This window comes from Salmo salar, chromosome ssa02, assembly GCF_905237065.1.
Source record: "Salmo salar chromosome ssa02, Ssal_v3.1, whole genome shotgun sequence".
NCBI classification, from domain to species: Eukaryota; Metazoa; Chordata; class Actinopteri; order Salmoniformes; family Salmonidae; genus Salmo; species Salmo salar.
Genome location: NC_059443.1, coordinates 4,548,471 through 4,574,748, shown reverse-complemented (window position 1 = coordinate 4,574,748; position 26,278 = coordinate 4,548,471). Strand labels below are relative to the sequence as shown.

The window sequence follows — 26,278 nt, the reverse complement described above, 5'->3', positions numbered from 1 at the left end:
CTGGTGGTGATGCCTGGTGGTGATGCCTGGTGGTGTTGCCTGGTGGTGTTGCCTGGTGATGATACCTGGTGCTGTTACCTGGTAGTGTTACCTGGTAGTGTTACCTTGTGGTGTTACCTGTTGGTGATCCCTAGTGGTGATCCCTAGTGGTGTTACCTGGTGTTGTTACCTGGTGGTGTTACCTGGTGGTGTTACCTGGTGGTGTTACCTGGTGGTGTTACCTGGTGGTGTTACCTGGGGGTGTTACCTGGGGGTGATACCTGGTGGTGTTACCTGGGGGTGATACCTGGGGGTGATACCTGGTGGTGATACCTGGTGGTGTTACCTGGTGGTGTTACCTGGGGGTGATACCTGGTGGTGTTACCTGGGGGTGTTACCTGGGGGTGATACCTGGGGGTGATACCTGGTGGTGTTACCTGGTCCTGATACCTGGTAGTTTTACCTGCTGGTGTTACCAGGTGGTGTTACCTGGTAGTTTTATCTGGTGGTGTTACCTGGTGGTGATACCTAGTGGTGTTACCTGGTGGTGTTACCAGGTGGTGTTACCTGGTAGTTTTATCTGGTGGCGTTACCTGGTGGTGTTACCTGGTGGTGATCCCTAGTGGTGTTACCGGTTGGTGTTACCTGGTGGTGATACCTGGTGGTGTTACCTGGTAGTTTTATCTGGTGGTGTTACCTGGTGGTGTTACCTGGTGGTGATCCCTAGTGGTGTTACCTGGTGGTGATACCTAGTGGTGTTACCTGGTGGTGTTACCAGGTGGTGTTACCTGGTAGTTTTATCTGGTGGCGTTACCTGGTGGTGTTACCTGGTGGTGATCCCTAGTGGTGTTACCGGTTGGTGTTACCTGGTGGTGATACCTGGTGGTGTTACCTGGTAGTTTTATCTGGTGGTGTTACCTGGTGGTGTTACCTGGTGGTGATCCCTAGTGGTGTTATCTGGTGGTGTTACCTGGTGGTGTTACCTGGTGGTGATCCCTGGTGGTGATCCCTGGTGGTGATCCCTGGTGGTGATCCCTGGTGGTGATCCCTGGTGGTGATCCCTGGTGGTGATCCCTGGTGGTGATCCCTGGTGGTGATCCCTGGTGCCTGGTGGTGATCCCTAGTGGTGTTAACTGGTGGTGTAACCTGCTAGACCTTCCACAGGAACATAAACGGAACACTTTACATGTAAACCTTTTGCTTTCTATGCATTAATTTTATTAAAGGCGAAAGTTCACCACTGTGTTACATTAGAGCATCCTCTAACCTGTTCTCTGTACCCAGGGGGAACAGGCCTGTATTACTGTACATCACCTCTCTGTCTCTAACCATCCTCTAACCTGTTCTCTGTACCCAGGGGGGAACAGGCCTGTATTACTGTACATCACCTCTCTGTCTCTAACCATCCTCTAACCTGTTCTCTGTACCCAGGGGGGAACAGGCCTGTATTACTGTACATTATCTCTCTGTCTCTAACCATCCTCTAACCTGTTCTCTGTACCCAGGGGGGAACAGGCCTGTATTACTGTACATTATCTCTCTGTCTCTAACCATCCTCTAACCTGTTCTCTGTACCCAGGGGGAACAGGCCTGTATTACTGTACATTATCTCTCTGTCTCTAACCATCCTCTACCCCTCTGTGTATTGGTCCAGGGGGGAACAGGCCTGTATTACTGTACATTATCTCTCTGTCTCTAACCATCCTCTACCCCTCTGTGTATTGGTCCAGGGGTGAACAGCCTTGCCCAGTCACTGAGTGCCAACCAGTCCATCCCCAGCACCCTCAGTCACCTGGACCTCTCAGGGAACATACTGCGGGCAGACGACATCCCGGTAGGTGGCGACATGGTCATATCTGTCTTGGTCACCTCCTTAATAACAGAGACATAATGGGTAGAGTTCAAAGGAGAAAGGGACTTTGTTCATTTGCACAACTATTGAAACAAGAGTTAAATGAAGACGGGAGAGATCCAGCTGAACCAGCTCGTCTAGTCTTCACACACCAAGTCCTATTGCGTCATCTCCCCTCCTCCGAGCCAGAGAGACGCACAACACAACCGCAGTCCAAATCAGACTGATATCTAGCATCAATGAAACCACATAGATTGTGTTCGCTAGTCTCTCTACCCAGCTCAGTGTTGATGCCTGTAGTCAGCTGGGTTTAAATCAGTCATCTGACTGGAGGATCACCTTGTAGATCTGACACACTGTGAGCCACTAGAGCCTGATGGGAAGGTTGATGTCAGAGGACAAGTCCTTCTGATTGGCTTAATGGGTGATGGATTAGAAGCCTTCACTTTCTGAGACTGTCAGGCCTGATGTAGCTTGGTCCGGGGTTCCCATGGGAACGGGTGCCCACACACACACAGACACACACATCTACTGACCTCAGTGCTCTCAGCATAGCTGTTGATCACAATCTTGAAGGGTCACCCATGACAACCCCTGACCAGAGATACAATGGCCTTCAGAGAAAGGAGGTAGCTATTCACTATACGTTGGCAGGAAGCAGGATTACCTGTTACCTATAGACCATCATTTATCCAGACAGGATTACCTGTTACCTATAGACAGCATCAGACCATCATTTATCCAGACAGGATTACCTGTTACCTTTATCCAGACAGGATTACCTGTTACCTATAGACCATCATCTATCCAGACAGGATTACCTGTTACCTGTAGACCATCATTTATCCAGACAGGATTACCTGTTACCTATAGACCATCATCTATCCAGACAGGATTACCTGTTACATGTAGACCATCATTTATCCAGACAGGATTACCTGTTACCTATAGACAGCATCAGACCATCATTTATCCAGACAGGATTACCTGTTACCTATAGACCATCATTTATCCAGACAGGATTACCTGTTACCTATAGACAGCATCAGACCATCATCTATCCAGACAGGATTACCTGTTACCTTTATCCAGACAGGATTACCTGTTACCTATAGACCATCATTTATCCAGACAGGATTACCTGATACCTATAGAAAGCATCAGACCATTTATCCAGACAGGATTACCTGTTACCTATAGAAAGCATCAGACCATTTATCCAGACAGGATTACCTGTTACCTATAGACCATCATTTATCCAGACAGGATTACCTGTTACCTATAGACCATCATTTATCCAGACAGGATTACCTGTTACCTATAGACCATCATTTATCCAGACAGGATTACCTGTTACCTATAGACCATCATTTATCCAGACAGGATTACCTGTTACCTGTAGACCATTTATCCAGACAGGATTACCTGTTACCTATAGACCATCATTTATCCAGACAGGATTACCTGTTACCTATAGACAGCATCAGACCATCATTTATCCAGACAGGATTACCTGTTACCTATAGACCATCATTTGTCCAGACAGGATTACCTGATACCTATAGAAAGCATCAGACCATTTATCCAGACAGGATTACCTGTTACCTATAGAAAGCATCAGTCCATTTATCCAGACAGGATTACCTGTTACCTATAGACCATCATTTATCCAGACAGGATTACCGGTTACCTATAGACCATCATTTATCCAGACAGGATTACCTGTTACCTATAGACAGCATCAGACCATTTATCCAGACAGGATTACCTGTTACCTATAGACCATCATTTATCCAGACAGGATTACCTGTTACCTATAGACCATCATCTATCCAGACAGGATTACCTGTTACCTGTAGACCATCATTTATCCAGACAGGATTACCTGTTACCTATAGACAGCATCAGACCATCATTTATCCAGACAGGATTACCTGTTACCTATAGACCATCATTTATCCAGACAGGATGACCTGTTACCTATAGACAGCATCAGACCATTTATCCAGACAGGATTACCTGTTACCTATAGACCATCATTTATCCAGACAGGATTACCTGTTACCTATAGACCATCATTTATCCAGACAGGATTACCTGTTACCTATAGACAGCATCAGACCATTTATCCAGACAGGATTACCTGTTACCTATAGACCATCATTTATCCAGACAGGATTACCTGTTACCTATAGACCATCATTTATCCAGACAGGATTACCTGTTACTTATAGACCATCATTTATCCAGACAGGATTACCTGTTACCTATAGACCATCATTTATCCAGACAGGATTACCTGTTACCTATAGACCATCATTTATCCAGACAGGATTACCTGTTACCTATAGACCATCATTTATCCAGACAGGATTACCTGTTACCTATAGACCATCATTTATCCAGACAGGATTACCTGTTACCTATAGACAGCATCAGACCATCATTCATCTATCCAGACTGTCTTTGTGTACTAGTGCTAAAACGTGTGTTTTTCCTCCATTTTTCGACCAGCATTTCTACCATTTCCTGGGCCAACCCAACAGCCTGACGACTCTGGACTTGTCCAACACAGACTGTTCTCTGGACCTGGTGAGTGAGACAATAGTCTGGTGTGCATTTCCTGCGTGTAGGATTACGTGTGTGTGTGTGTGTGTGTGTGTGTGTGTGTGTGTGTGTGTGTGTGTGTGTGTGTGTGTGTGTGTGTGAGCTTGTGTTTTACTATATTGTTTATGGTATGGTAGCTAGATGTGTTTTCTTTCTACTAAATGTCTTGGTAAGTGGCAATATTTAACAAACTTTAAACTACTTATTTTAGGAGACAGTGCTCTGCGAGCAGGCAGCAGGCAGGCTGGGATTGACAGTTCTGGTCGCCTAGTGATGGACCTTAATCCCGCTTCAGAAGCGGCATTACTTTACAGACAAGTAAAATGCCGTTCATGTCTCCAGAGAAGGTTTCGTGTCGGCGTTTAAAAAGCCGTAGTGTTGCCTACCTTAAAAGACAAAACAAACATGCCGTAGCCAAGGTGTTTTCCAGGAGCGACGTACCATGATATCTGAATAGACTCATCAATACAGCCTACTGTAGTTTCATATGAGACAAAAACACCATCACCCACTCAGAGGGAGGGAGAGAGAGGAGGGACATACCATGATATCTGAATAGACTCATCAATACAGCCTACTGTAGTTTCATATGAGACAAAAACACCATCACCCACTCAGAGGGAGGGAGAGAGAGGAGGGACATACCATGATATCTGAATAGACTCATCGATACAGCCTACTGTAGTTTCATATGAGGAGACAAAAACACCATCACCCACTCAGAGGGAGGGAGAGAGAGGAGGGACATACCATGATATCTGAATAGACTCATCGATACAGCCTACTGTAGTTTCATATGAGGAGACAAAAACACCATCACCCACTCAGAGGGAGGGAGAGAGAGGAGGGACATACCATGATATCTGAATAGACTCATCGATACAGCCTACTGTAGTTTCATATGAGGAGACAAAAACACCATCACCCACTCAGAGGGAGGGAGAGAGAGGAGGGACATACCATGATATCTGAATAGACTCATCGATACAGCCTACTGTAGTTTCATATGAGGAGACAAAAACACCATCACCCACTCAGAGGGAGGGAGAGAGAGGAGGGACATACCATGATATCTGAATAGACTCATCGATACAGCCTACTGTAGTTTCATATGAGGAGACAAAAACACCATCACCCACTCAGAGGGAGGGAGAGAGAGGAGGGACATACCATGATATCTGAATAGACTCATCGATACAGCCTACTGTAGTTTCATATGAGGAGACAAAAACACCATCACCCACTCAGAGGGAGGGAGAGAGAGGAGGGACATACCATGATATCTGAATAGACTCATCGATACAGCCTACTGTAGTTTCATATGAGGAGACAAAAACACCATCACCCACTCAGAGGGAGGGAGAGAGAGGAGGGACGTACCATGATATCTGAATAGACTCATCGATACAGCCTACTGTAGTTTCATATGAGGAGACAAAAACACCATCACCCACTCAGAGGGAGGGAGAGAGAGGAGGGACATACCATGATATCTGAATAGACTCATCGATACAGCCTACTGTAGTTTCATATGAGGAGACAAAAACACCATCACCCACTCAGAGGGAGGGAGAGAGAGGAGGGACAGGCAGAACAATGTGCATATATCTGGTAATCTGTGTCTCACTAAATATTAACTGTCTTGCCTTGCAAAGTCATCTAAAGTAACCTAAAGCAACCCTAAAGTAACCCTAAAGTTACCTAAAGTTACCTAAAGTTTGCCTCTTCCTCTCTGGTTTTATAGCCATATAATCTAGTTAGACTATGACACGGAAAATTATGTTTTATGATAACGGCACTGATTTTAATTATGTGGGGGGGGGGGGGAGATAAAACATTTGGTTATGGATTTTTCTTAACATTAAGGATCCCAACTTCGTTTAAATGTTTTTTAACTGGTTTGCTCCAAGCTACGGACCTTATGAGAACGTTTAATCACTGATACATTGTAACCACCCCCATGATCAACCATGTCCTTGGCCAGATGGTGTTGCATCAAACAGCATAGACTAACATGCTGACCAAACTGGCCATGTTGCGTGCGTGAGCACTGCAAAATCAATGTACACATATGTCATTCAATCATTTCATCCAAACTAGAAGTCCCTCCGTGTGTTAATGCTAATGGCTAAAGCTGGTATCTGTGCTAATCCACTCCTCTGTATTATAGGTGTGTTAATGCTAATGGTTACTGGCTAAAGCTGGTATCTGTGCTAATCCACTCCTCTGTATTATAGGTGTGTTAATGCTAATGGCTACTGGCTAAAGCTGGTATCTGTGCTAATCCACTCCTCTGTATTATAGGTGTGTTAATGCTAATGGCTACTGGCTAAAGCTGGTATCTGTGCTAATCCACTCCTCTGTATTATAGGTGTGTTAATGCTAATGGCTACTGGCTAAAGCTGGTATCTGTGCTAATCCACTCCTCTGTATTATAGGTGTGTTAATGCTAATGGATAATGACTACTGGCTAAAGCTGGTATCTGTGCTAATCCACTCCTCCGTATTATAGGTGTGTTAATGCTAATGGATAATGGCTATTGGCTAAAGCTGGTATCTGTGCTAATCCACTCCTCCGTATTAGGGGCGGCAGGGTAGCCTAGTGGTTAGAGTGTTGGACTAGTAACTGCAAGTTAAATAAAGGTACAAAATACAATTATAGGTGTGTTAATGCTAATAGCTAATGCTAATATCTGTTCTAACCAATTCCTCTGTATTCCAGGTGTGTTCTGCTCTCCTGAGAGGCTCCGTCCAGAACCTCTCTGTCCTCAACATGTCCAAGAGTGTATTTGCACATAGGTGAGACCCACGATATCCCATAATATAACAACCAGCAGTAGTGTAGGGTAGAGTACCACAGACCCTCTGCCTCAGCCGTGGGGTCATCTCATCTTATCATAATACATCTATTTTAGTCCTAGCATTATCTCATTTAGCTCATTCATTTCATCTCCCCACATTGCCCAGTTGGTCACAACGTGTTAGTTCTGGTACGGCTGCCACCAAAGACCCCATGTTGCGGCTTTGCAGCTGTATTCAGATTGTAATGTATTTAAATATGAATATTTATCTAGTCTGTGGGTGGTTGTCATTTATCAATGTGTCTGACCCAGGAGGATTGATAGCTGTTAATTAGAGAAGCTGTCTGACAGTTTTATATCATTTCATTTTCTGTTTTATTATCAATTCAATTCCCAGAGAGGCAATTACTGCAGCAACAACAACAATAACATGACAGCATACCACAACCATACCGCACCCATACCGCACCCATACCGCAACGATACTGCAACCATACCGCACCCATACTGCACCCATACCGCACTCATACTGCACCCATACTGCACCCATACCGCACTCATACCGCACCCATACTGCACCCATACCGCACCCATACCGCACCCATACCGCACCCATACTGCACCCATACTGCACCCATACTGCACCCATACTGCACCCATACCGCAACCATACCGCAACCATACCACACCCAACCATTCACATCATCAGATCATCATAGAGCACATGGATAACACTACTGAGATGTCGATCTAAAGTTCAATCTAGACATACAGTACCAGTCAAACGTTTGGACAAACCTACTCATTCAAGGGTTTTTCTTTATTTTTTTTACTATTTTCTACATTGTAGATTAATAGTGAAGACATCAAAACTATGAAATAACACATGGAATCATGTATTAACCAAAAAAGTGTTAAACAAATCAAAATATATTTTAGATTTTAGTTTCTTCAAAGTAGCCACCCTTTGCCTTGATGACAGCTTTGCACGCACTTGGTACTCTCTCTATCTTCTTCATGAGGTAGTCACCTGGAAAATATATATATATAAATTGTGCCTTGTTAAAATGTATTTCCTTCTTAATGCGTTTGAGCCAATCAGTTGTGTTGTGACAAGGTAGGGGTGGTATACAGAAGATAGTATAGACTTATTATTTTACCAAATAGGGCTATGGCAAGAACAGCTCAAATAAGCAAAGAGAAACAACAGTCCATCATTAATAGATTAGATTGCAGCCCAAATAAATACTTCAGAGTTCAAGTAACAGACACATCTCAACATCAACTGTTCAGAGGAGACTGCTGCAAAGAAACCACTACAAAAGGACACCAATATGAAGAAGAGACTTGCTTGTGCCGAGAAACACGAGCAATGGAGATTAGAACGGTGGAAATCTTTCCTTTGGTATGATGATTCCAAATTTGAGATTTTTGGTTCCAACCGCCATGTCTTTGTGAGACGCAGAGTAGGTGAACGGATGATCTCCGCATGTGTGGTTCCCACCGTGAAGCATGGAGGAGGTGGTGTGATGGTTTATCACATAAATATACAGTATTTCACATTTTAAAGTGAATTGCATTAGAAACAAATAATTTAAATGTTCCCAATGCAGCACACTCTTGTAAGAATAACAACCACGATTGACCCTGGATAATTAGATTAATATTAAAATGGATTCTTAAAAATGATAAAGCAATAGAATGGGAAACGTTTTACCAGACTTGATACATATCAATCGAACCGTTTTAAAAAAATTTTTAAATAGACACTTATAAACAAATACAAGAAAATGTTTCAGTATAATACAATACGCTAAAAGATAAAATATTTATTCAATGTTGATGCCGAAAAGGCTTTCGACCTTCTTGAATTGTCTTTTCTCTTCAAAACTTTGGAAGCTTTCAACTTTCCAGATGAAATAATGCATTTTATAAAAATGTTAGATAAATGTCCTAAAGCAAAAATATACACAATACATTATCAGATGAAATTGCTTTAGAATTGGGCACAAGACAAGGATGTCCTCTCTCCCCCCATCTGTTTGCACTGGCAATTGAACAGCTTGCAGAAAGAACATAACAGGTATCATCAGTATTGGTAAACATTAGTATAAACTAAACTTATTTGCAGACAATCTCCTGATATACCTGATCAATTTTGAAAACTCAATGCCCCCCTGCAATGCCCTCCCCTGCTAAAAATATTTTCAGAATACTCTAAAATCTCAGGATATAAAATGTATGTGGAAAAAAACAGCAATCTTTCAAGTAGACTACAAAAAAATATCAAACACTTAGGATGCTTAATAAGTGACAACAAACAACACATTTATAAGGATAACTTTATCCCTTTACTCAACAATATGAAAGCAGACCTAATTAAATGGAACAATCTTCCCATGAATCTAACAGGTAGAATAAACCTCTTCAGAATGGCAAAACATTTTCTGGGTAATGCCAATTACCCCACCGAAGACATTCTTTTAAAAAGTATACAAATTAAAATAATAGACTTAAAAGGAACATTTTAAACCTTCCTAAGTTTGAGGGTGGTTTAAACCTTCCTTAGTCTGAGGGTGGTTTAAACCTTCCTAAGTCTGAGGGTGGTTTAAACCTTCCTAAGTCTGAGGGTGGTTTAAACCTTCCTAAGTCTGAGGGTGGTTTAAACCTTCCTAAGTCTGAGGGTGGTTTAAACCTTCCAGACTTGGAATTGTATCACCTCGCCACCCAAGGCTTTCACTTGGGACATATAGTTAAATGTACTAAAGAGGAACAATGGGTACATATTGAAGATGCACATGCTCATCCCCGGAATATTTTTTCAAAGGATAAAACTAAGAGCATTAACAACTTCATAGTTAAGAACACTATGACAATATAGAACACTATAACAATATGGAACACTATAACAATATGGAACACTATAACAATATGGAACACTATAATAATATAGAACACTATAACAATATAGAACACTAACAATAAAGAACACTATAACAGTATAGAACACTATAACAGTATAGAACACTATAACAGTATGGAACACTATAACAATATGGAACACTATAACAATATGGAACACTATAACAATATGGAACACTATAACAATATAGAACACTAACAGTATAGAACACTATAACAATATGGAACACTATAACAATATAGAACACTAACAGTATAGAACACTATAACAATATGGAACACTATAACAATATGGAACACTAACAATAAAGAACACTAACAATAAAGAACACTAACAATATGGAACACTATAACAATATGGAACACTATAACAGTATAGAACACTATAACAATATAGAACACTAACAATAAAGAACACTATAACAATATAGAACACTATAACAGTATAGAACACTATAACAATATGGAACACTATAGCAGTATAGAACACTATAACAATATGGAACACTATAACAATATAGAACACTAACAGTATAGAACACTATAACAATATGGAACACTATAACAATATAGAACACTAACAGTATAGAACACTATATCAATATGGAACACTATAACAATAAAGAACACTAACAGTATAGAACACTATAACAATATGGAACACTATAACAATAAAGGACACTAACAATAAAGAACACTAACAATAAAGAACACTAACAATAAAGGACACTAACAGTATAGAACACTATAACAATATAGAACACTAACAATAAAGAACACTATAACAATATAGAACACTATAAGAGTATAGAACACTATAACAATATGGAACACTATAGCAGTATAGAACACTATAACAATATGGAACACTATAACAATATAGAACACTAACAGTATAGAACACTATATCAATATGGAACACTATAACAATAAAGGACACTAACAATAAAGGACAGTAACAATAAAGGACACTAACAATAAAGAACACTAACAATAAAGAACACTAACAATAAAGGACACTAACAATAAAGGACACTAACAATAAAGGACACTAACAATAAAGGACACTAACAATAAAGAACACTAACAATAAAGGACACTAACAATAAAGGACAATAACAATAAAGGACAATAACAATAAAGGACACTAACAATAAAGAACACTAACAATAAAGGACACTAACAATAAAGAACACTAACAATAAAGGACACTAACAATAAAGGACACTAACAATAAAGAACACTAACAATAAAGAACACTATAACAGTATAGAACATTATAACAATATGGAACACTATAAAAATATGGAAGAAAATTAAATGTATTCAACAAGAACCAATATCCCTCCCTAAAAACACAACCTTATGGAACAATCCTTGGATAGTTTTTCAGAATTGGTCCACAATTTTCACTGATAAATTGGTCCAAATGGAGAACTAAAGGCATGTAAACCATACATTACTTGGTAAAAGGAAATACATTTATTTCCATGACTGCATAAAAAATGTTCATTTGAAATCTTTTGGTTATCAGAACAATCTTGAGGGAGTCCTATTTGAGTCAGAGAAATATATTCATATGATAGGTAAGCAATAAAAAAACCTTGCAGAGAGCCAATCCAACTGAAAAAATATAAACTATTGGAATCAGGACTTAAAAAGGACTGATATTGGCACAAGATGGAGGGAATGTTGCAACAAGGCTAATGAAATGACAGTTAATGAAAATGTGCGTATTAAACCAGTGTAAACTAATGTATAAAAGTAATTATACAAGAGACAAAATTCACAACTTCTACAGCACAACAGCAGAGTCATATCTTAATTGTAAAAGTAACAATGACTCAATAATCCATGCCTTCTGGGAATGTTATAAAGTCCAAAAGTTATGGGCGGAGTTCACAGGAGGCTGGTGAGGGGAGGAGGGCTCATAATAATGTCTGGAATGGAGTGACTGGAGTGGTATCAAACACATGAAAACCATGTGTATGATGTGTTTCAAACCATTCCATTTATTTCGTTCCAGCCATTACTATGAGTCCATCCTCCCCAATTAATGTGCCACCTGTGGCCCAAGTTCGAAAATTGGCTGTCAGAAATTTTACAATGTAAATTTACTTTTAATCCATCTGTCTGCATATTTCAAGACATGGCATGTGAGGTTGCAAGGGGGTGTTGTCGTTTGTATGGGTGTGTTTTGTATTGTTTAAAAAATATAATAAAATCTTACCCCCCCCCCCAAAAAATGGCACATTATAAGTATAATATTATAATATATTTCTGTCCCGTAGTTTCTAGAAATGATGTATTATCTTAAACCAAAAGAATATCTCCTGATAATGTCCACTGAAACTGACACATGCAGGCACACTCGTACGCGTACACATTCGCACACCTTACTGGGATGACATCACTGTCAGAGACACCTTTGATTGGCAGATGTGTATATCAGGGTTGTTGTCATCTGCAGCCTCTGCCATACCAAGGTATGGGAACAGTCTCTCAGTAAATGTGTCTTTATAAGTGGAGATTAGTGTGTCTTTGGGGTCGTAGAAGGACACCTTCCCCTCCCTGTCGTAGTCCAGCTGCACTCTGATCCTCTGGGGTCTCCTCTTCAGACTGGTGATGTCACCTCCTCCTTCTTTAATGGTACCATTCTGCTGCTCTATACACCAGATTCCATCCTGTGGTGATGCACACCCCTTCCCCTTCCTGTCAAGGGAATCTTTAGCCACGCCCAGAAGCCAGTGAGTGTGGTCCCCCACCCTCCACTTCCCAGCTGTGTTTCCCTGAGCTGAACCCCTCAGATGCCAGAACATCTATATACTTTGTTAATCTCTCTGGGTTGTCAGGGAGCTGCTGTTTTCTACCTGTGTATCTCACACTGGTCATATAATCAGTCAGAGAGAGCTCTGGAGGTGCAGTGTTGGGGTCCAGAATCACAGGAGTGTATTTGAGGATCCCCTGCATCTTCTCCCAGACTCTGAACTGCAGGTTTCCCAGGTGTTTGGCCTCGTCTATCAGAGCTCCTGAGACCAGCTGTGGATCCAGCAGTAAGTACTGGGATCTTTCCTTTGTGGTCTTGAAGTTCTGCAGGAATGACATGTCTTCAGCTTTCAGCTCCTCCTCTATGGTTCTGATTGTGTCTGATAGTGATGATATCTTTCTGCTCATCTCGTCAATCTTCTTCTTCATCATCTGACTCTTCTGCTCCTCTTCCTCCCTCGGTGCAGCTTTCCTGGCTGCCTCTTCATCTCGTAGAAACTGGTGAATCTTCTCAAACTCTTTCCTAATCTGTTTCTCTGTGTGCTGGACCTGGCTCTTCATGTGCTTTGCTGTTTTATTAAAGGTTCAACTTTCTTAAAGACCTTCAGCTTCTCCTTTAAGGGCTTCAGGGCAGTCTGGAGTTCCTCCTTATAATCCTGGACAGCCTCGTCTACAGGGACACAGACATGAGATCTATGTTTCTGTGAGGACTGACACACCACACAGACGGGCTGGTTATCCTCCAGACAGAAGAGTTTGAGTTTCTCACTGTGCAGACTGCAGAGCACCTCAGACCCAGCTGAAGCTCTCTGACTCTCCTCTTCTACCTCAGACCCAGCTGTTGCTCTCTGACTCTCCTCTTCTACCTCAGACCCAGCTGAAGCTCTCTGACTCCCCTCATCTACCTCAGACCCAGCTGAAGCTCTCTGACTCTCCTCTTGTACCTCAGACCCAGCTGAAGCTCTCTGACTCTCCTCTTCTACCTCAGACCCAGCTGAAGCTCTCTGACTCTCCTCTTCTACCTCAGACCCAGCTGAAGCTCTCTGACTCTCCTCTTCTACCTCAGACCCAGCTGAAGCTCTCTGACTCTCCTCTTCTACCTCAGACCCAGCTGAAGCTCTCTGACTCTCCTCTTCTACCACAGACCCAGCTGAAGCTCTCTGACTCTCCTCTTCTACCTCAGACTCAGCTGAAGCTCTCTGACTCTCCTCTTCTACCTCAGACCAAACTGAAGCTCTCTGACTCCCCTCTTCTACCTCAGACCCAGCTGAAGCTCTCTGACTCTCCTCTTCTACCTCAGACCAAACTGAAGCTCTCTGACTCTCCTCTTCTACCTCAGACCCAGCTGAAGCTCTCTGACTCTCCTCTTCTACCTCAGACCAAACTGAAGCTCTCTGACTCCTCTCCTGTAAGAAGGCTTCACACAGGTTCTTTAGAGCCAGGTTACAGGGAGGTTCAATCATAGGAAATCTTCTCCTACAAACTGGACATTCCCGTGGTTCCTTCTGTTTCCAGCATAATTCCAGACAGGCTTTACAAAAGCAGACGGGACAGGAGAAATCCTCCTCTGGGAGAGAACGTTTGGATGCCATTTTCTCACACAGTGCCGCTCCTTGTTCTGTAACAGCTTCTGAAGTGGCGTTCACTTACTCTCCACAATTTCCACTTTCAAGAGAAAATAATCCACTCTCATGCATCATTTCCACCCAACAGTGAAGCTACACCTGGAGATGACAGTTCTGATGATGATACGTCCTTCTGATCTCTCTCTCTCACCATGTAAATTCAACTGTTGTGGCTCCAATAGAGATGAACACCAGATAGCTCAATGTTACAGTACTGAACTGTACTCCGCTTTACCCTCTGACCTGCACTTTACCCTCATCATGTGAGTCAAAGGCAGGGTTTACAGGTAACCAGGAGTGCTTAGACAGGTAAGTTGTGTTTTACATTGATGCCTACAACCCTGATCAGCCAATCAGAGGTGTCCCTAACAGCGACGACTGTTATCAAGGAACCTCACATCATCCAATAAGGATTGATTCAACTTCCTGATTGGTGTAGCAGGAGAGAATGATCTGAATGCAGGCATTATGGAGTAACAGCTTTTAATGCCTTAGCAAAACGGCTATCCATCTCTCTCGTCCCTCTATCCCATTCCTCTCTCCCATTCCTCTCTCCCATTCCTCTATCCCATGCCAGCAGCATACCACCCTGCATCCCACTGCTGGCTTGCTTCTGAAGCTAAGCAGGGTTGGTCCTGGTCAGTCCCTGGTTGGGAGACCAGATGCTGCTGGAAGTGGTGTTGGAGGGCCAGTAGGAGGCACTCTTTCCTCTGGTCTAAAAAAATAAATGTATATCCCAACATCCCAGGGTAGTGATTGGGGACATTGCCCTGTGTAGGGTGCTGTCTTTTGGATGGGACGTTAAATGGGTGTCCTGACTCTCTGTGGTCACTGAAGATCCCATGGTACTTATTGTAGAGTAGGGGTGTTAACCCTGGTGTCCTGACTCTCTGTGGTCACTGAAGATCCCATGGTACTTATCGTAGAGTAGGGGTGTTAACCCCGGTGTCCTGACTCTCTGTGGTCACTATAGATCCTATGGTACTTATCGTAGAGTAGGGGTGTTAACCCTGGTGTCCTGACTCTCTGTGGTCACTATAGATCCCATGGTACTTATCCTAGAGTAGGGGTGTTAACCCTGGTGTCCTGACTCTCTGTGGTCACTACAGATCCCATGGTACTTATCATAAGAGTAGGGGTGTTAACCCTGGTGTCCTGACTCTCTGTGGTCACTATAGATCCCATGGTACTTATCATAAGAGTAGGGGTGTTAACCCCAGTGTCCTGACTCTCTGTGGTCACTGAAGATCCTATGGTACTTATCATAAGAGTAGGGGTGTTAACCCTGGTGTCCTGACTCTCTGTGGTCACTATAGATCCCATGGTACTTATTGTAGAGTAGGGGTGTTAACCCTGGTGTCCTGACTCTCTGTGGTCACTATAGATCCCATGGTACTTACGCTAGAGTAGGGGTGTTAACCCTGGTGTCCTGACTCTCTGTGGTCACTATAGATCCCATGGTACTTATCCTAGAGTAGGGGTGTTAACCCTGGTGTCCTGACTCTCTGTGGTCACTATAGATCCCATGGTACTTATTGTAGAGTAGGGGTGTTAACCCTGGTGTCCTGACTCTCTGTGGTCACTATAGATCCATGGTACTTATCATAAGAGTAGGGGTGTTAACCCTGGTGTCCTGACTCTCTGTGGTCACTGTAGATCCCATGGTACTTATCATAAGAGTAGGGGTGTTAACCCTGGTGTCCTGACTCTCTGTGGTCACTATAGATCCTATGGTACTTATCGTAGAGTAGGGGTGTTAACCCTGGTGTCCTGACTCTCTGTGGTCACTATAGATCCATGGTACTTATCATAAGAGTAGGGGTGTTAACCCTGGTGTCCTGACTCTCTGTGGTCACTATAGATCCCATGGTACTTATCATAAGAGTAGGGGTGTTAACCCTGGTGTCCTGACTCTCTGTGGTCACTATAGATCCTATGGTACTTATCGTAGAGTAGGGGTGTTAACCCTGGTGTCCTGACTCTCTGTGGTCACTATAGATCCCATGGTACTTACGCTAGAGTAGGGGTGTTAACCCTGGTGTCCTGACTCTCTGTGGTCACTATAGATCCCATGGTACTTATCATAAGAGTAGGGGTGTTAACCCTGGTGTCCTGACTCTCTGTGGTCACTATAGATCCTATGGTACTTATCATAAGAGTAGGGGTGTTAACCCTGGTGTCCTGACTCTCTGTGGTCACTATAGATCCCATGGCACTTATCATAAGAGTAGGGGTGTTAACCCTGGTGTCCTGACTCTCTGTGGTCACTATAGATCCTATGGTACTTATCATAAGAGTAGGGGTGTTAACCCCGGTGTCCTGACACTCTGTGGTCACTATAGATCCTATGGTACTTATCATAAGAGTAGGGGTGTTAACCCCGGTGTCCTGACTCTCTGTGGTCACTATAGATCCTATGGTACTTATCATAAGAGTAGGGGTGTTAACCCCGGTGTCCTGACTCTCTGTGGTCACTATAGATCCCATGGTACTTATCATAAGAGTAGGGGTGTTAACCCCGGTGTCCTGACTCTCTGTGGTCACTATAGATCCTATGGTACTTATCGTAGAGTAGGGGTGTTAACCCTGGTGTCCTGACTCTCTGTGGTCTCTATAGATCCTATGGTACTTATCATAAGAGTAGGGGTGTTAAACCCGGTGTCCTGACTCTCTGTGGTCACTATAGATCCTATGGTACTTATCATAAGAGTAGGGGTGTTAACCCCGGTGTCCTGACTCTCTGTGGTCACTATAGATCCTATGGTACTTATCATAAGAGTAGGGGTGTTAACCCCGGTGTCCTGACTCTCTGTGGTCACTATAGATCCTATGGTACTTATCATAAGAGTAGGGGTGTTAACCCCGGTGTCCTGACTCTCTGTGGTCACTATAGATCCCATGGTACTTATCATAAGAGTAGGGGTGTTAACCCCGGTGTCCTGACTCTCTGTGGTCACTATAGATCCTATGGTTCTTATCATAAGAGTAGGGGTGTTAAACCCGGTGTCCTGACTCTCTGTGGTCACTATAGATCCTATGGTACTTATCATAAGAGTAGGGGTGTTAACCCCGGTGTCCTGACTCTCTGTGGTCACTATAGATCCTATGGTACTTATCGTAGAGTAGGGGTGTTAGCCCCGGTGTCCTGACTCTCTGTGGTCACTATAGATCCCATGGTACTTATCGTAGAGTAGGGGTGTTAACCCCGGTGTCCTGACTCTCTGTGGTCACTATAGATCCTATGGTACTTATCGTAGAGTAGGGGTGTTAACCCTGGTGTCCTGACTCTCTGTGGTCACTATAGATCCTATGGTACTTATCGTAGAGTAGGGGTGTTAACCCTGGTGTCCTGACTCTCTGTGGTCTCTATAGATCCCATGGTACTTATTGTAGAGTAGGGGTGTTAACCCTGGTGTCCTGACTCTCTGTGGTCACTATAGATCCCATGGTACTTATCCTAGAGTAGGGGTGTTAACCCTGGTGTCCTGACTCTCTGTGGTCACTATAGATCCTATGGTACTTATCCTAGAGTAGGGGTGTTAACCCTGGTGTCCTGACTCTCTGTGGTCTCTATAGATCCATGGTACTTATCATAAGAGTAGGGGTGTTAACCCTGGTGTCCTGACTCTCTGTGGTCACTATAGACCCCATGGTTCTTATCATAAGAGTAGAGGTGTTAACCCTGGTGTCCTGACTCTCTGTGGTCACTATAGACCCCATGGTTCTTATCATAAGAGTAGAGGTGTTAACCCTGGTGTCCTGGCTAAATTCCCAATCTGACCTTCAAACCATCATGTTCACCTAATCATCCCCAGCTTACAATTGGCTCATTCATCCCCCTCCTCTCCCCTGTAACTATTCCCCAGGTTGTTGCTGTAAATGAGAACGTGTTCTCAGTCAAATGACCTGGTAAAATAAGGGTTAAAATAAAAGATGTAAATAAATTCTTCCTCCCTCCTCTGTCACTCTCCCAGCCTTAGGGTATGTACAAATAAACAAGGTGTGTACACACTCTCTCTCACACACACCAGCAGTCTGCCAATCCTGTTTCTGCCTCCGCTGCAGTTTTCACCCCTCTCTCTCTGTATCTCTCTCTCTCTCTCTCTCTCTCTCTCTCTCTCTCTCTCTCTCTCTCTCTCTCTCTCTCTCTCTCTCTCTCTCTCTCTCTCTCTCTCTCTCATTCACAAGCTGATCCTGGGAAAGACCTCTTTTCATGCCTTGGAACTCAAAACTGAGATTTCTATTCACTTCACAGCGCTCGGCTCTCACAGACAGGGGAAGAGATTGAACATTTTGCATGGTTGCTTAGCCAGTCAGTTCCTTAAATTAACCTGAATATATACGTCCATAGTTGAGGAAACAGTAAACTTTGGTCAGAATTGTCCTGTAAGCAATATTCAATCTCCAAATACAGGACGGGAAGAGTCAATTCCTTGGGCTACATGATGCTGGCCATCCGTCAGCTGGCATTTGACCCCTGACATTTGACCCCTGATGCATCACTCTTTAGGAGGTCACTGAGGCCAGGCAGCACAGTAAAACTCAGACTCTGCACTGCTGAATGTAATGCCAGCCTGGACTGCCCTTATTGATGTTAGTGTATTGATATCAGTGTCAGGTTCAATGGGTTGGAAGGCTTCTCTCTAGATTGGGGGAAATAGAGACATGGTAACCAGAAAAGGATTACTGTGAAACTACATCCTGTCCTCACTGAACTGAACAGACCATATGATTACTGTGAAACTACATCCTGTCCTCACTGAACTGAACAGACCATATGATTACTGTGAAACTACATCCTGTCCTCACTGAACTGAACAGACCATATGATTACTGTGAAACTACATCCTGTCCTCACTGAACTGAACAGACCATATGATTACTGTGAAACTACATCCTGTCCTCACTGAACTGAACAGACCACCATTCTGTATACTTCTGGCCCTTCTTTGGACACTGTGTTAACTAACCTCTAGACGAGCTTCAATACCATACAACTCTCCTTCCGTGGCCTCCAACTGCTCTTAAATACAAGTAAAACTAAATGCATGCTCTTCAACCGATCGCTGCCCGCACCTGCCTGCCCGACCAGCATCACTACTCTGTACGGTTCTGACTTAGAATATGTGGACAACTACAAATACCTGGGTGTCTGGTTAGACTGTAAACTCTCCTTCCAGACTCACATTAAGCATCTCCAATCCAAAATTAAATCTAATATCGGCTTCCTATTTCTCAACAAAGCATCTTTCACTCATGCTGCCTAACATACCCTCGTAAAACTGACTATCCTACCGGTCCTTGACTTCGGCGATGTAATTTAATTTACAAAATAGCCTCCAATACCCTACTCAACAAGCTGGATGCAGTCTATCACAGTGCCATCCGTTTTGTCACCAAAGCCCCATATACTACCCACCACTGCGACCTGTATGCTCTCGTTGGCTGGTCCTCGCTCCATATTCGTCGCCAAACCCACTGGCTCCAGGTCATCTATAAGTCTTTGCTAGGTAAAGCCCCGCCTTATCTCAGCTCACTGGTCACCATAGCAGCACCCACCCGTAGCACGAACGAACTGCAAAAATCACTGAAGCTGGAGACTCATATCTCCCTCACTATCTTTAACACCAGCTGTCTCTACACCTCTACATAGCTCATCTGTAAATAGCCCATGCAACTACCTCATCCCCATGCTGTTATTTATTTATTTATTTTGCTCCTTTGCACCCCAGTATCTCTACTTGCACACTCATCTTCTGCACATCCATCACTCCTGTGTTTAATTGCTATATTGTAATTATTTCGCCACTACGGCCTATTTATTGCCTTACCTCCCTTATCCTACCTCATTTGCACACACTGTAATATACTTTTTCTATTGTATTATTGACTGTATGTTTTTTTTTATTCCATGTGGAACTCTGTGTTGTTGTTTGTGTCGCACTGCTTTGCTTTATCTTGGTCAGGTCGCAGTTGTAAATGAGAACTTGTTCTCAACTAGCCTACCTGGTTAAATAAAGGTGAAATTAAAAGTCCAGTCCTTACTGAACTGAGCAGAACATATCGGACATCACTAAGGATGTGCAGTGCATGTTAGAACCATTATTCACTGTTCTATTCTCAGTGTTCTAACTCTTATCTGTCAAACACCTGGAGATTGATTTGTAGACAGAGTACCCTCTTTGCATATCAGTCAGATTACCTACAGTAGTAGTGGGTAATGGTTCAAGGATAGAGACGTTTGTTTGTTTAAATCTGTATTACCCTGTCACAGTCTCTCCTCACATCATTACCCCGTCACAGTCTCTCCTCACATCATTACCACGTCACAGTCTCTCCTCACATCATTACCCCGTCACAGTGTCTCCTCACATCATTACCCCCGTCACAGTCTCTCCTCACATCATTACCCCGTCACAGTCTCTCCTCACATCATTACCCCGTCACAGTCTCTCCTCACATCATTACCCCGTCACAGTCTCTCCTCACATCATTACCCCGTCACAGTCTCTCCTCACATCATTACCCCGTCACAGTCTCTCCTCACATCATTACCCCGTCACAGTCTCTCCTCACATCATTACCCCATCACAGTGTCTCTCCTCACATCATTACCCCATCACAGTGTCTCTCCTCACATCATTACCCCGTCACAGTGTCTCTCCTCACATCATTACCCCGTCACAGTGTCTCTCCTCACATCATTACCCCGTCACAGTGTCTCTCCTCACATCATTACCCCATCACAGTGTCTCTCCTCACATCATTACCCCATCACAGTGTCTCTCCTCACATCATTACCCCATCACAGTGTCTCTCCTCACATCATTACCCCATCACAGTCTCTCCTCACATCATTACCCCATCACAGTGTCTCTCCTCACATCATTACCCCGTCACAGTGTCTCTCCTCACATCATTACCCCGTCACAGTGTCTCTCCTCACATCATTACCCCGTCACAGTGTCTCTCCTCACATCATTACCCCGTCACAGTGTCTCTCCTCACATCATTACCCCGTCACAGTGTCTCTCCTCACATCATTACCCCGTCACAGTGTCTCTCCTCACATCATTACCCCGTCACAGTGTCTCTCCTCACATCATTACCCCGTCACAGTGTCTCTCCTCACATCATTACCCCGTCACAGTGTCTCTCCTCACATCATTACCCCGTCACAGTGTCTCTCCTCACATCATTACCCCGTCACAGTGTCTCTCCTCACATCATTACCCCGTCACAGTGTCTCTCCTCACATCATTACCCCGTCACAGTGTCTCTCCTCACATCATTACCCCGTCACAGTGTCTCTCCTCACATCATTACCCCGTCACAGTGTCTCTCCTCACATCATTACCCCGTCACAGGTCTCTCCTCACATCATTACCCCGTCACAGTGTCTCTCCTCACATCATTACCCCGTCACAGTGTCTCTCTTCACATCATTACCCCGTCACAGTGTCTCTCCTCACATCATTACCCCCGTCACAGTGTCTCTCCTCACATCATTACCCCGTCACAGTGTCTCTCTTCACATCATTACCCCTCTCAGTGTCTCTCCTCACATCATTACCCCCGTCACAGTGTCTCTCCTCACATCATTACCCCGTTAGTGTCTCTTCTCACATCATTACCCCTCACAGTGTCTCTCCTCACATCATTACCCCGTCACAGTGTCTCTCCTCACATCATTACCCCGTCACAGTGTCTCTCCTCACATCATTACCCCGTCACAGTGTCTCTCCTCACATCATTACCCCGTCACAGTGTCTCTCCTCACATCATTACCCCGTCACAGTGTCTCTCCTCACATCATTACCCCGTCACAGTGTCTCTCCTCACATCATTACCCCATCACAGTGTCTCTCCTCACATCATTACCCCATCACAGCGTCTCTCCTCACATCATTACCCCTCACAGTGTCTCTCCTCACATCATTACCCCGTCACAGTGTCTCTCCTCACATCATTACCCCGTACAGTGTCTCTCCTCACATCATTACCCCGTCACAGTGTCTCTCCTCACATCATTACCCCGTCACAGTGTCTCTCCTCACATCATTACCCCGTCACAGTCTCTCCTCACATCATTACCCCGTCACAGTGTCTCTCCTCACATCATTACCCCGTCACAGTGTCTCTCCTCACATCATTACCCCGTCACAGTGTCTCTCCTCACATCATTACCCCGTCACAGTGTCTCTCCTCACATCATTACCCCATCACAGTGTCTCTCCTCACATCATTACCCCATCACAGTCTCTCCTCACATCATTACCCCATCACAGTGTCTCTCCTCACATCATTACCCCGTCACAGTGTCTCTCCTCACATCATTACCCCGTCACAGTGTCTCTCCTCACATCATTACCCCGTCACAGTGTCTCTCCTCACATCATTACCCCGTCACAGTGTCTCTCCTCACATCATTACCCCGTCACAGTCTCTCCTCACATCATTACCCCGTCACAGTGTCTCTCCTCACATCATTACCCCGTCACAGTGTCTCTCTTCACATCATTACCCCGTCACAGTGTCTCTCCTCACATCATTACCCCGTCACAGTGTCTCTCCTCACATCATTACCCCGTCACAGTCTCTCTTCACATCATTACCCCGTCACAGTGTCTCTCCTCACATCATTACCCCGTCACAGTGTCTGTCCTCACATCATTACCCCGTTAGTCTCTTCTCACATCATTACCCCGTCACAGTGTCTCTCCTCACATCATTACCCCGTCACAGTGTCTCTTCACATCATTACCCCGTCACAGTGTCTCTCCTCACATCATTACCCGGTCACAGTGTCTCTCCTCACATCATTACCCCGTCACAGTGTCTCTCCTCACATCATTACCCCGTCACAGTGTCTCTCCTCACATCATTACCCCGTCACAGTCTCTCCTCACATCATTACCCCGTCACATTGTCTCTCCTCACATCATTACCCCATCACAGCGTCTCTCCTCACATCATTACCCCCTCAGTGTCTCTCCTCACATCATTACCCCGTTACAGTGTCTCTCCTCACATCATTACCCCGTCAGTGTCTCTCCTCACATCATTACCCCCTCAGTGTCTCTCCTCACATCATTACCCCGTCACAGTGTCTCTCCTCACATCATTACCCCGTCACAGTCTCTCCTCACATCATTACCCCGTCACAGTCTCTCCTCACATCATTACCCCGTCACAGTCTCTCCTCACATCATTACCCCGTCACATTGTCTCTCCTCACATCATTACCCCGTCACAGTGTCTCTCCTCACATCATTACCCCGTCAGTGTCTCCTAACATCATTACCCCGTCAGTGTCTCTCCTCACATCATTACCCCGTCAGTGTCTCTCCTCACATCATTACCCCGTCAGTGTCTCTCCTCACATCATTACCCCGTCAGTGTCTCCTCACATCATTACCCCGTCACAGCATCTCTCCTCACATCATTACCCCGTCACAGCGTCTCTCCTCACATCATTACCCCGTCACAGCGTCTCTCCTCACATCATTACCCCGTCACAGTGTCTCTCCTCACATCATTACCCCGTCACAGTCTCTCCTCACATCATTACCCCGTTACAGTGTCTCTCCTCACATCATTACCCCGTCAGTGTCTCTCCTCACATCATTACCCCCTCAGTGTCTCTCCTCACATCATTACCCCGTCACAGTGTCTCTCCTCACATCATTACCCCGTCACAATCTCTCCTCACATCATTACCCCGTCACAGTCTCTCCTCACATCATTACCCCGTCACATTGTCTCTCCTCACATCATTACCCCATCACAGTGTCTCTCCTCACATCATTACCCCGTCACAGTGTCTCTCCTCACATCATTACCCCGTCAGTGTCTCCTCACATCATTACCCCGTCACAGTGTCTCTCCTCACATCATTACCCCGTCACAGTGTCTCTCCTCACATCATTACCCCGTCACAGTGTCTCTCCTCACATCATTACCCCGTCACAGTGTCTCTCCTCACATCATTACCCCGTCAGTGTCTCTCCTCACATCATTACCCGTCAGTGTCTCCTAACATCATTACCCCGTCAGTGTCTCCTCACATCATTACCCCGTCAGTGTCTCCTCACATCATTACCCCGTCAGTGTCTCCTCACATCATTACCCCGTCAGTGTCTCCTCACATCATTACCCCGTCAGTGTCTCTCCTCACATCATTACCCCGTCAGTGTCTCTCCTCACATCATTACCCCGTCACAGCGTCTCTCCTCACATCATTACCCCGTCACAGCGTCTCTCCTCACATCATTACCCCGTCACAGCGTCTCTCCTCACATCATTACCCCGTCACAGCGTCTCTCCTCACATCATTACCCCGTCACAGCGTCTCTCCTCACATCATTACCCCGTCACAGTGTCTCCTCACATCATTACCCCGTCACAGTGTCTCTCCTCACATCATTACCCTGTCACAGTGTCTCTCCTCACATCATTACCCCGTCACAGTGTCTCTCCTCACATCATTACCTCGTCACAGTGTCTCTCCTCACATCATTACCTTGTCACAGTGTCTCTCCTCACATCATTACCCCGTTAGTCTCTTCTCACATCATTACCCCATCGGTGTCTCTCCTCACATCATTACCCCATCGGTGTCTCTCCTCACATCATTACCCCGTTACAGTGTCTCTCCTCACATCATTACCCCCGTCACAGTGTCTCTCCTCACATCATTACCCTGTCACAGTGTCTCTCCTCACATCATTACCCCGTTAGTCTCTTCTCACATCATTACCCCATCGGTGTCTCTCCTCACATCATTACCCCATCGGTGTCTCTCCTCACATCATTACCCCGTTACAGTGTCTCTCCTCACATCATTACCCCGTCACAGTGTCTCTCCTCACATCATTACCCTGTCACAGTGTCTCTCCTCACATCATTACCCCGTTAGTCTCTTCTCACATCATTACCCCATCGGTGTCTCTCCTCACATCATTACCCCGTTAGTCTCTTCTCACATCATTACCCCATCGGTGTCTCTCCTCACATCATTACCCCATCGGTGTCTCTCCTCACATCATTACCCCGTTACAGTGTCCCTCCTCACATCATTACCCCGTTACAGTGTCTCTCCTCACATCATTACCCCGTCACAGTCTCTCTGGGGACAGAGCTAGCCTATCACAGTCTCTCTGGGGACAGAGCTAGCCTATCACAGTCTCTCTGGGGACAGAGCTAGCCTATCACAGTCTCTCTGGGGACAGAGCTAGCCTATCACAGTCTCTCTGGGGACAGAGCTAGCCTATCACAGTCTTTCTGGGGACAGAGCTAGCCTATAAGGGAGGGTGTGGGAGCGGAGGACAAGCTGCTGTGTTTATAAAAAGGATGCTACTGGCTATACACCATAATAATGAAGACTGCAGCCATATCAGGGCTACTTGCTTTCTATACACCATAATAATGAAGACTGTAGACATCAGAGCTACTGGCTTTCTATACACCATAATAATAAAGACTGTAGCCATATCGGGGCTACTGGCTTTCTATACACCATAATAATGAAGACTGTAGCCATATCAGGGCTACTGGCTTTCTATACACCATAATAATGAAGACTGTAGCCATATCAGGGCTACTGGCTTTCTATACACCATAATAATGAAGACTGTAGCCATATCGGGGCTACTGGCTTTCTATACACCATAATAATGAAGACTGCAGCCATATCAGGGCTACTGGCTTTCTATACACCATAATAA

The 26,278-nt window shown here is 44.5% G+C and overlaps 1 protein-coding gene and 1 pseudogene across 5 annotated transcripts in view; one reads left to right on the top strand and one right to left on the bottom strand.

Moving 5' to 3' along the window:
- LOC106572945 (F-actin-uncapping protein LRRC16A) overlaps positions 1 to 26,278 on the top strand; it is a 307,628-nt gene that overhangs the window by 158,397 nt on the left and 122,953 nt on the right. For all 5 annotated transcript variants that reach the window (XM_045696617.1, XM_045696616.1, XM_045696613.1 and 2 more), the window contains exons 13-15: positions 1,710 to 1,813; positions 4,346 to 4,423; positions 7,161 to 7,237. In XM_045696617.1, the coding sequence (XP_045552573.1) occupies positions 1,710 to 1,813; positions 4,346 to 4,423; positions 7,161 to 7,237 (259 nt within the window). The remainder of the gene's footprint in view (positions 1 to 1,709; positions 1,814 to 4,345; positions 4,424 to 7,160; positions 7,238 to 26,278) is intronic.
- Positions 12,558 to 14,556, bottom strand: LOC123723952 (nuclear factor 7, brain-like; annotated as a pseudogene).